A 12598-nucleotide genomic window follows, 5' to 3' on the forward strand; every position below is an offset into this window, starting at 1 on the left:
CAGACAGAAAAACCACCGTCTACAGACCATATCAGTTCACCTTTTTATAAAACAAATACCAACATTTCCGAAATTGAAAACCGAACATCTATGGAAGGAATGAGAATGTATACAGCCTTGGTATTTAGGTGACATTTGTTAAAAAGTAGCAGAAGCTGTCGAGTGTGAGCTGATACAGTAACTGTTTGTGTGAAACTAAAGCTGTCCTTGTGACAAGTAATCTCCCTTTTCGTTTCCCTCTGCCGTGTTGTTGATCAGTGCTCTGCTTCTGAAAAGATAGCTATGATTATGAGCTGTCAAATACCAATTACCGGTAATTCAAGTCCCCAGTTAGTGGTGGATGAGACAGTCACTCAACTCCAACGCCTTCCTCTTCTCTTCTAATTCACGTGACCTTTGATGAATTGTATTTTTTTCATTCATGAAAGTCATGAGGAGGAGATTTTAATGGATGCTGACGTGCTATACAGTGGATCAAAATGACTGATATCACACACTGTTGTCCTGTTCTAACTTCAGACTGCGACTAAATATAAGCAATAATATTGTGATGCTTTCAAGACCCCAACCCTGTTATCAGCCAATTACACGACCACTTACATGAAGAATTATAACTTATCCATCCATTTTTTTCCACTTATCCGGGGCCGGGTCGCGGGGGCAGCAGCCCAAGCAGAGAAGCCCAGACCAGTCCAGAACACCCAGGTGCGCCCAGGCCAGCCGAGAGATATAATCTCTCCAGCGTGTCCTGGGTCTAACCCGGGGCCCCTCCTCCCCATGGGACATGCCCAGAACACCTCACCCAGGAGGCATCCTTGTCAGATGCCCAAACTGCCTCAACTGGCTCCTTTCGATGTGGAGGAGCAGCGGCTCTACTCTGAGCCCCTCCCGAATGGCCGAACTTCTCACCCTATCTCTAAGAGAGAGGCCAGCCACCCTTTGGAGGAAGCTCATTTCCACTGCTTGTATCCGCGATCTCATTCTTTCGGTCACTACCCACAGCTTGTGACCATAGGTGAAGGTAGGGGTGTAGATCGACCGGGAAATTGAGAGCTTCGCTATTACACTCATCTCTCTCTTCACTACAACAAACTGGTACAGCATCGCATCACTGCGGCCACCGCACCAATCCGTCTCTCAATCTCCTGCTCCCTTTTCCCATCACTCTTGAACAAGATGCCGTGATACTTAAACTCTTCCACTAGGGACAGGAACCCGTCCCTGTCCCAGAGTGGGCACTCCATCCTTTTTAAGCTGAGGACCATGGCCTCAGATTTATAACTAAACTCACCTTTATTAGTCTAAAGCCCATCTTTGGTGTCTCACATAGGTGTACTGGCTCACCTTGTCACCGGTGCCTTCCTCTCCATCGTTCGCCTCTTACTCCTCCTTCGTCTAAAAATGTATTTTCCATTGTAACCCAAGCTCTTATATAAAATTCCAATAATGCCATGAGCTATGCTGAGTGAGGAAACTGTGATTAAACCTTCATTGCATGAATCTTTCATTTTCCATCTCTCGTTAGCAGCACAGTTACAGTATATTTGTGACGATATTGGCAGCCTACAGCTCAGTTTATGCTTGATCACTCAACGCTTTCGACAGCTGTCTCTCGACAAAGAAGGTATGTTGCACCTCCACCTACATTCATACCCGAGTGACAAAAGCTGGAGGATAGAGATATGATTAAGCGAAGTGATCGCACATTTAACACCACGTACCTGGGGGCTCTGCCAAGACAGATGTTGTTTCGCTCGTGAATGAGCACAGAAAAGAAACAGACACGAAATAGGCAATTTTATATTATATTATATGAATCAGCGATGTAGAAGAATACTTATTTCAAGACTCCAGACCTGTTATGGACGGAAGTCTATAAATTAGTGCCTTGTTCGGTAAAGTGCTACTTTTGTTTCTGAACTACTCAGTGGGGGAAAGAAGTCTTCAGCTAAAGTTTGAAGTATGGAGTCTATGAAAAAGTGAAAAGTACTTCTAATCAGTTTTATTCAGTTTGGATAGAGGCCTTTCTTCTTAGTTGTTTGGTTGCAGAGAAACAGGCCATAAAAATGAAATCAGAGTATAAAACACTAATAAGAGAACTGAAAGTGAAAATACTCAGTTGTTTTAAAATATAACAGTGAGAAATAAGCAGTGGGACACAAAAAAACATTTGTAAATCATACACTGAAAATCAGGGGTGGGCAACTCCAGGCCTCGAGGGCCAGTGTCCTGCAGGTTTAAGATCTCACCCTGGGTCAGCACACCTGAATCAAACGATTAGTTCATCACCAGGCCTCTGGAGAACTTCAAGACATGTTGAGGAGGTAATTTAGCCATCTAAATCAGCTGTGTTGGATCAAGGACACATCTAAAACCTGCGGGACACCGGCCTGGTGTTGGCGCCCCTGCTGTAAATAAAAGATGGATGTAGCCGCTATAACACCACCCACTGGTTTTCAAACTGAAAGTTAAAATATAAACTGTAGCATTTCGGACACCACCATGTTCATTTCTTGGGTAAAGTGTTGTTATCAGCTAATACTAAGATTAGTTTGCAGGTTCCATCCACAGACTGATTCCACATACGACACATGGACACCTGTTAATTAGTGCCAAGTAACACATAAAGAAACATAAAATACTAGAATTTCTCTCACAAAACTGAAGCACTTGCTGCTACTATTATTAACCACACAGTGAGCCACATTATTAGACACATAATTCCTTTAAAAATGCAAAGTGACTCGAATTAGGTGAAACTTAACAGACAGCTAGAGGCTATATCTGCCTCAATCAGCCTCAGCCTCTGTCTAAGGAGCCGTGACCTAAAAACAATTTTAAAGCCTTCTTGGCATAAAGGGTTAAATTGGCTCCCGGGACCAAAGCTGTCCTTTTATACAAAGATGTCAACGTGATTATTTTGTCTGCAAAGCTGATTCTATAGGGATTTACCTCCTTTAGAAGCAACCATGAATGAAAATGCACTTTTTGGCATTTGCTTCATTTTTCGTCCCTCAAGGTTTTTGCTTGGTAAAAGTAGTAATCTGGATTTTCTGCAAAATTACAGCAAATGGTACAGCTTGGGAGGAAAATAACCTCTACTGATTCTTACCTTGGTCAACCATAAATATATCCCCTGCTGCCAACAATTTGTGATTTACTCAAATAGGGAAAAATACAGCTATGGATTCATAATGTACTGCTGATATGTTTAAAGTCATTCTCCATGCAGCAGCCTGAGCTTTTCAAATGCATCCATTCTTTCACTTTTATCAGCTGACAGCTGCTGGCAATCAACCAGATAAAAGCTGACATAGCTGACATCATGACAGGCTGACAAAAAACCCCAAAACAAAACAGCTGTGGTTCATTGCCTTCTATAAGCATGTGATTTGGATGTTAATGTGGATGACTGAGCACCCCATCAGCATATTCCTCACGTTCTTCCTGCATGCCTGTCTACATGGGGAAGCTCCACATAAACAGGCAAATGCCACAAGCCTCTAAATGTCAATTAACTGTGATTCATCTCCCTGGTGCTTCGAGAGAGACGCAGAATGTGGTTGTTCACCTAAACACCTTCCCTTTTTGACTTTCTGTTTGTGTTTAGCTGTTGCTCCAATCCACAGTGACTTCCAGTAGGAATAAGCTGCAAACTGTGGGATCACTGGGGTTGCAAGCTGGAGAGGATTAAAAAGATAAGAATTATTGTGGTGCACTGACACCAATTTCCTTGATAGCGGGACAAACATTTGTACGTTATGCTTCCAGAAAACAGTACAATTAGGCATAAGCAATGATGACACTTGATTTCACAGGGCTGAGTGTTTTCTGTAAATAACTTACTTTAGCAACCTTTAAAGTTTGTGTTTCAATAAAGCTGAAGAAAAACAAAATATATACATACTTGGACTGTTCATCGAGAGCTTTCCCCAGTTTTAGGCGATAGAAGAGCAGGCTCCTGATCTTTTCAGATTGCTTTTATTTAATAAAAATTCTATTTGATTTTATTAAAAAAATCAAAACTTCTCTCTCTTGGCTTTTAGCTGAGGTCTTTTGAACCTCACCCATCTGCATCTTTAAAGATTTAAAGACTGTCGGAGATGCAGTGGCCTAGAAGTTGGGGCGAGTGTGGCATGGCCCAAAACGCCCTCGGCAGCTGAGAACCTACTTCATGTCCTGATGGGCCTGACATTTGCTGCATGGCACTCCCCTGCTCTCATTCCCCACATTTCCCATCTGCAGTACTTGCATTCAACATGTTAATTACAACTATTCAATAAAGGCAGTTACTGATTGCAATGTCTCTATGCACCAGAACTACTAAAAGCAAATAACAGAACACAACTCGAGCAGAATTTTTACTTTTCTTCTTCTTTTTTGGAGAGTTAAAGCCTAAAGCTTCACCCATTATCCAAGTATGCAATTACACCTTTTTATTACTTTTTCTTCTTCTTTTTCATTTGGGTTTCTTCCTTTAGGAGTCAAAACATTAGATCATCTGCCTCCGCCTTTATCACCCCAGCTTTCTGCATGTATTCCTTCACTGTTTCCATAAACCTCCTCTGAGGTCTTTCCCTTTTCCTCTTGTCTTTCAGCTGCATATTCAGCATTCTTTGTCCAGTGAATCCGCTGAGACTTGTTAGACACTTCTCTGCACATGTCCAAGCCATCTCGGCCTCGCCTCTCTAACTTTGTCTCCAAGCCGCTCATGCAAACATGCTCAAACAAACAGACTCACAAATAGCTTAACATCTTCAACTGGGCCACCTCCAGCTCCACCTCCTCTCTTTTTTTAGTGCCAGTGTTTCCAAGCCACATATCATAGCAGGTCTCATTTTGGAAACCTTCCCTTCCTCTCTTTATGCTATCCTTGCTGCTGTCCCACCCCTGACACTAATCTCCACCCACTCCCCCCCTGCCTCTGCCATCCTCTCCTGTGTGCTGTCCGTTGCTTATGATGGTTGACCACAGGTCTTTAAACTCATCTATCCATCCATCGTCACTACCTCTGCTGCTTGCAGCTTCGATGTTACCCATCTCCCCTATTCTGTCTTGCTTCTGCTGACTTTCATTCCTCTTCACTCCAGAGCACACCTCCACCTCTCTGCACTCTCAGTACATATCACAGTGCTGTCTGCCTTACTACTTACCATGAACCAGGAAGCTGCTGTGGAAACTATTTTTTACCTTTCACTCTCACCTAGTGTTTGATAGTCACGTCTCGGTTCCTTTTGCTATCACTACATTTCCAGAGATACCATAATCATGCTGATAGAACTGATAGAACCAGTATTTAGTGTTTTCTTAACATAATATACCCACTTTTTTAATCTTTTGAGACTGATTTCATGTTTGACAACAACTTTTGTGAGCTTTCATTTTTATTTCATGCAAGTCTTCTGTAGCTTAAATGATATTTTTCCACACGATGTATTATATTTGCACACTCTGACAAACTAAATGTCAGTGTTTAAAACGTAGCCTATACACTGCATGTGATTGTTTACCAGCAAACAAGTATCAGCTTGGATGGTTAACCTCAAAACAAGCTGCAACTTTGCTGCAGCTGAGATCACGCTGGTCTGTATGTACGGTCAGGATGAAAACTTTCGCACCCTCTCACTCGTCTCATCTCAGGGAGCCAGTAGGCTCGGTCTCCATGGGGTCTCCATCTGACTCTGAGGAAATGAATCATCTGTGGTGTCATCTCATGCTCTCTGCTCCCTTATTTTACTTTTCAAAGATTTTGCTTTTTCTCCTCGTGTCGCTTTTTGACCATTTTTAAAACTTCCCCTCTCTCCGGTTTTCTTTATTTCCTCCTCCAGTCTACTCCTCCACCTCTCTCAGCTTCAGACATTCCTTTAGTCACTTTTATGAGTCGCTTTTCTTCATTTATTCCGCAATATTTATTCCCCTAAATAAATGTTTCTACCATCCTTCTCAAAGCTCCTTTCATATTCTTCCTGACATCTTTTTCTTTCACTGTTTAGCTCTTTTAACCTCAATACACCTCATTTTCCTTCACCATCATCCCCTCTTCCTCTCTTTTCTCCCTGTTTCTGTTTATTATATTTTTCCCCGTGCGTCACAGAAGAGATTTCATTGACCACTATGAATAACCCAAACATTTATGTGGTTCATGGCTTTGGTGAGACCATCTGGTGTGTCTGTGTATTTTTGGATTTCGGTTTCTTTATGAATAGTGGGAGTTGTGTGTTGATGTGTTTAATTAGGTGAAATTAATCTGTGTGTTTGTTTATGAGAAAAGAAAAAAGGAAATCTGAACAAAAATGTCATCGAAAGAGAAGCAAATGGGGAAAACAGATTCAAACTCTGCTGTTTTCGTTGTTGCCGGGTTGTGTAAAAACGTAATTTATTTTATTTGCATGTATATGTGTGTGTGTGTGTGACCCACAGTAGGAATGGATAAATGGTTTGACAGCCCGTTGTCTCCCTCGGGTTAAAAAGTGTGCTTCAGTGACTCAGTCAGTCTTGTCTGCACTCACATTACAGTGAGATGCTCTGATTTATGCGCACACTCTGACGTACAGCGATCACACATGCACACGTCAGTCCTGCACCGTAAAGCATGCATATGACTTCACACACAAAATCCACTCCCGCACACATGGTTGGACATGCGGATGCGCGCATGCTGTAAATCCAAAACAACCCAAGACCCCCTGCAGCACACAACCTTCACACTTCTTTTGTTAGTGTGACTGCGTTTTACAGCTGATTTTCGGGCTAAATCCCAGCCAGCCCTTTCACCTCCGTGGTGCAGAATGTAACATATTGTCCTAATCAATCCCTCACACACTAAGAGGCTTTTTTCAAAGACACCCGGGGCTAGCTAGCGGTTATAGCTAGCGGTTAGTGAGTGCTTATCCCCTTTTTCTTGTGGCGAGAGTAAGAGGCCGGCTCCCCACAAGAATTTTATCTTTACAGGCACAGAAGCTGGCTGAGAGGGCAGAGACTAAGGGGAGGTAGACAAGAAAAGGCTTTGGTAGGATTTGATCCCAGGTCAGCAGGGGGTCTGGAGCTTGAATGAGTGAAAGGCAGAGAACAGTCAAAGCAGCAGGTCAAGTAAAAAAAAGAAAAAGAAAAGAAAAAGAAAAGCTTCATTAAGTTACTCCAAATGAGTGTTTGATGGCTCAATGTGAAAAACAACATTTTGACTGCAAAGCATGAACATTTGGACACGCTTAAAATGTCACTCCCAGTCTCATATGATTGTTTATGGATGTTGCCAAACACTTTGAGCTGCTGGATTTGGACCAGATTGTATTAAGAAAGGATTACAAGTTCTCTGATCCTTTGTCTTTTCATTTTTCTTTCTTATTCTGGTTGAGCCATTTTCTGTCTTTCTCCCTCTGTTGGCTACAAGAATTACAAGTTCATTAAAGTCCTTCAATTTTAAGAAATTTATACAGCAAGTGAATATTTTCTCACTAGGGGGGAAACAACACAACAAAGAGCCTACATGCAGTTTAAAGCAATGTTCTGAGGAGCACTTTTTTAAACCTGCTGTTTTGCAGAATGTGTCTAGCTCAGGGTTTCCTGCACTTCTGTTGCAAGCCTGAAATGCATTTTCTGCAACATCAGTTCTGTTTGGCAGATCAATCTGAAATTCAGTGGAAGTCCGGCTCTCCTGTGGAGAGTATTTGAACAAAGAAACCTGATACACCAGTTCTTGTTTGCAAGAAAATAGGGTATCACAGCAGCACAGTGACATTTTGTTACAAATTGATAAAAAGGGATAAAGTATAGGTTTGAAGGAGGTCTGGCAGCTGCATAGAGCTGAGTCAGTCAATTGCAGAATGACAGATGAATGTTAAAAAACTAATTCCTCTTGTCCAGTTTAAACTCTGTGTTTGGACACAGCCTGCAGGTCAACAGGTGGCACACAGTGTTGAGGCATCGCTTGGCTGTTAGCATATGTGTTTGATCTCTGTTTAAGTTTGGTCGGAGAGGGCGGCTCTCCCGGCTTGTTTTCGTTGAACCTGTGCTGGCCTTGTTGACCTTCTCTGCTCTCTCAACACTTTTCACTTCAGCTTGAAAGGAAAAGTTACAGGTGCCTTCCTTTGAATTGCAAACAGATGAAAGGCAAAGTAACCAACTGTGGTGTTGTTCCTAGAGGCTCGCCCCCTAGCGATGTCTCCTGGTAGACAAGCTTTACTGTAATGAGGAGGACCCAGGTGAAGGAAGCCTCTGCCTGAGGCTTTTTTACCAAAGACTAAAGATTCTGAGTTTTTATTTCTTTCTCTTTAATGAGCTTGTCTCTTTTCTCTCATGGTCTCCTGTTTGTTTAATCCTCTTTCTCGCTCTGTTTTGAGTATAGTTCTCTAAATTATCTATAATGAATTAAGGAGGTTGATCCTTCCCAATCATGGCAAACAAAACGTGGGAGGGGAAAATATCAGTCACAGCAAGTGCATTTAATTAAAAGCCCACTGAAAATTCTTTCCTCTCTGAATCTTACCTCTTTTAGTCCCTTTTTGTTCAACTTCCTCTTTTAATTTTATTACAAAGAAATATCCAAATCAGGTTTGTTTTGTGAATGATTGCATAACCTCCTGTCTTTTTTCTCTTTCTTCTGCTTTCAGAAATTGGGGCTCCAAAAGTGCAAGTTGCGGAGGAGCTGGAGGCGTATCCCACAGAGTCTGTTGAGCTCAGCTGCCAATTTAACGATGGAGGCGGTCTGACCAAGCTCACACAGGTTAGCAGATGAAAGACAACATTGTTAACAAGTCCAGAAGTGCTGAGATTCAGAGCTTAAAAGTAAGGCGTGCACTGTAGCCTAATGGACACGCTTATTTAGGGGTCAAATGGCCAGTCTCTCCCCCATGATCTGTTCATTCGACCGGTAAAATAAAGACATGCCAATAAGGAAACTCGTGGTAAAAGTTTCCAAGCAATTGAACAGTTTAAACATAAATAGATACAAAGGTTATCTAGACTGTCTCCGGTAGGAAGACTCCAGTGGCAAAACAAGAAAGACGATAAAAGGAGGAAATAGTTTCTAAGAGAACATAAGTAAGGGTAATTGCCGCATGGCATCTGATGTCAAATTGTTATTCTAAACAACCTTTTAAAGAGGAAGGGGCTTCTTGAGCTTAAGGCTGTCTAGCAGTGGTCTCAGAGGATGAGAGGCAATATCTAAACCACATCTCAGGAGAGGAAACAAGGCCAAAGCCATAACAGCATTTCAAAGAGGATGATGAGAAAGAAAAACATTTGTACTGACATATCCAAGTCTTAGATTTATGGCGGCAAGAGAGGGTTGTAAGGAGGTGAAGAGGAAAAAAGAGTGATAGTGCAGTGTGAGTGCAACAAGGTGGTGGGAATAAAGGGTTGAAATGACATTATACAGGTGGATCTGGGTTGGGAATCCTACTACTGCTACCTTGCGACTGAAAACCACTGCCACAGTATAATTTAGGTATCATTTAGAGACTCAGTGGCGGTAAGGGAACTGGACATTTTTGTGATGTTGACAGCGTGACATGAAACGAGATGTGAAAAGCTGGAAATGCCCTGACACACAAAATGTCCCTAAACGCGACATGCTGGGATTTAAAAGTTAGGTTTCATGTTGATTAATGATATCCGTGCTGTCAAGCAGCTGGATCTCTTGGATGAGGAGACCAAGCTCCCACCTGGTGTTACTGGTGATTTGCCGTGAAGTGCTGTGATCGGGCACTTGCTCCGGATACAAAGCGCTCTTACCGAGAAGAAGTAGCACTTCTCGATACTCCATCCTCACATCTTGGAAATGGATTCACACTGCAGCAGAATAATGACTCAAACACACATCAAAGGTTCGCAAGCGCTTAAGACCAAAGACCAAGGAGTCCTCAACTCCACTGAATCCTTTTAATCTCATTTGAAGACTGAGAGAGCCAAACATTCCTGACACCATGAGAACCATTCGAAAGAACGTCAGATCATGCTGAGATAATGTCGGTTATCAGATTTTGCATAAAACTGTGGAGCCGATGCGGCTCGAGAACTGCCGTCAAAAGGGGGGCAAAGCAAATACTGATATAATCTAAAATTTATGTAAATTTTGTAGAGATTCACTCAAAGCTGGTTTTATCATTTGGCATGAATATTCTTGAGATAAATTGGGAACTAATGCAAAATAAAAGAATGTTTTGGATCCCACTGTACATCCTAAGCTGTCTTATTATTTATAGCTGCATGCATGTTGTAAAAGCAAGAATAAATTGATTAGGCTTCCATCCATCTCCATATGATTTTATGCTTGGCTGACGTGGAGAAATAAAAACAAGTGCAGGAATGAAGATGTACAGTGAGCCTGCTACTTATACATCCACTAAAGCTCTCGCTGTTCTGTTGTGGTACTAGCAAACAAACTGTGATCAGTGTTGTAACAAAGACCTGCACAAACCGCTGAAAGCTAAACATGTAAAACATCATCTTGTTTTAGTTGCTTGAAGCTTTGTTGACACAGAATCAGAATATACAATATAAAAGTCCGCAGTAGTCCAATATGTACATTTTCAGCGGCCTGAGTAATGGTTTGCTAATTGAACAAATAAAAATCATTAATGCGACAGAGAGGAGGGGATCAAAGCTTTGTCAAGTTTTCCAGCTGCAGATATGAAGAAACCTTTCTTGTGCTATGAGATTTATATTCCTAATGGACCACAATAATGGACCACAGCCTCCTGCCAGAGGGGAGTGACTCCAAAAGTTTATATGTGGGGTGGGAGGGGTGAGCAACAATCTTTCTTGCTCGCCTCGGTGTCCTGCAGGCATACAGGTCTTGTAGAGAAGGCAGATTGCAGCCAATCACCTTTTCAACAAAACTGATGACACGCTGCAGTCAGCCTTTGTCCTTGGCAGTGGCAGCAGCGTACCAGATGGTGATGGAGGAGCAGAAGTACACCATCAATGAACTCAGCTGGTTGAGTTTCTGCTGCAGGAAGTACTTCCTCTGCTGTGCTTTCTTGATGAGGGAGCTGATGTTTGGCTCCCGCATGAAGGCCTGTGAGATTATGGTTGCCAGAAAGGGGAAAGACCTCACAGCGTCCTCTAGGCAGTCAATTCAGACCTCATCGATGGCTGACACAAGTTGGCCCATTTATTAAAAGCATAATGCTTTCTAGATGTCATCCCCGCCTCTTTTTCTCCCCATCATCTTGTCTGACACCCTATCCCTCCAACAAAGGCACAAAATTCCCCAAAAATTAATCTTACAGAAATGTTTGGCATAGCATTGCAGAGCACAGACTGGGATTTTCTGTACTTGAAATAAGAAATGGTGCACATTTTTAGAAACTCTCTTGTTAAAGGCACTCACTGCGTTGCTCTTATTTGTAAACACAAAAATAGTTGCTGTTGTGTCGAGAATGAAAGGTTGGAGCTTAAGAGAGAAATTCAAATGTTACCTACTTCCTGATCTGACACACACAGACACAAACAGGTTTTTTTTTTTAAATCTATTTTCTTTTAGTCATTGTTGTTTCTATTACTGGTTCTACTTTACTGTTTGTTTTGTGCCGTTAGTTTAAACCAAACCTGGGTCTGCAAATGAGCTGTGTGGGTTAGATTTCACTTAAATGTACCAACATTTACAGACACTCTTACTGATAAAAAACAAATGCATACATAGATGCACACATAAAGCCAGACTCTGTGTGGAGTTGGTCTGCTGATTAGGCTTTTCGAGGTTTTATTATTGGATGCAGTTGGCAACAAAGAGCACCGTTACTTTCAGCCTTTCAAAAATGAAATGATTGTCATGTAGAAACATTTAATTCACCACATATGTAAGTTTTTTTCTAATTAGAATTTACATTTAAACTAGAAATTTAAAATTTTAAATGATATTTTGGCAGTTTGCATCCATCTCAGAAAGATGGAAGCAGCTATTCCAACAAACACTAAGCCGTCATATGTTCATCGCCAGTTTCCCACTCCACAGAAAACAGGCAAGGTTACTGATATACTTGTGAGCTGAAAAAGATTCAACATGTTAAAAGTGATACTTTGGAGCTGATGGAAAGTTAACAGTGTCTGTTTTCCCTGCTAGCAGTCTATCTTTGAACACATCCTCGACCACTGTGTCTACTCAGCATGAAATTGTAAATAAATTACCAACAATCTCAGCCCAAACAATGCTGTCTCTTTCTATTATGCAGTTACTTCCCTGCAACAAACTCCTGCAGTTTGTCAGCAGCAATCAAAAGCGTGATGTGGGACTTTAACTAATCAGCGATAAGTAAGTTACGATTACTGGGCGGTGTTAGCTCTTTGCTTTTTTTCTGTCGTAATTTTAGCTCGTTTAATTCCAACTTGGTCTACAGAAGAGAACTGCTCGAGGACACACGGCGTAAAATTAGCTCAGCTGACTATTTGGGTGTCAATTTATCTCATCAAGTCCCAGGTGAGCTCATATCTGATGCTGAACGGTTCAGATGTCATTTTCAACGCCGAGCAGAATAAGCAAAATGCTACGAGCTGTTTACGAGTTCAATTTGATTCTGTTTGATCTGTCTGAGTTGTGTATGAAATCAATAGGTAATTTGTTCACATATAAAAACTAAAAATGCAGACGGGCTAAATT

General features: G+C 41.7%; 1 protein-coding gene across 3 annotated transcripts in view; it reads left to right on the plus strand.

Moving 5' to 3' along the window:
• pvrl2l (PVR cell adhesion molecule related 2 like) overlaps positions 1–12598 on the plus strand; it is a 326078-nt gene that overhangs the window by 116624 nt on the left and 196856 nt on the right. For all 3 annotated transcript variants that reach the window (XM_065470377.1, XM_065470378.1, XM_065470376.1), the window contains exon 2: positions 8610–8722. In XM_065470377.1, coding sequence (XP_065326449.1) covers positions 8610–8722 — 113 coding nt within the window. The remainder of the gene's footprint in view (positions 1–8609; positions 8723–12598) is intronic.

The sequence above is a fragment of the Pelmatolapia mariae genome, linkage group LG22 (genome assembly GCF_036321145.2).
Source record: "Pelmatolapia mariae isolate MD_Pm_ZW linkage group LG22, Pm_UMD_F_2, whole genome shotgun sequence".
Taxonomy (NCBI): Eukaryota; Metazoa; Chordata; class Actinopteri; order Cichliformes; family Cichlidae; genus Pelmatolapia; species Pelmatolapia mariae.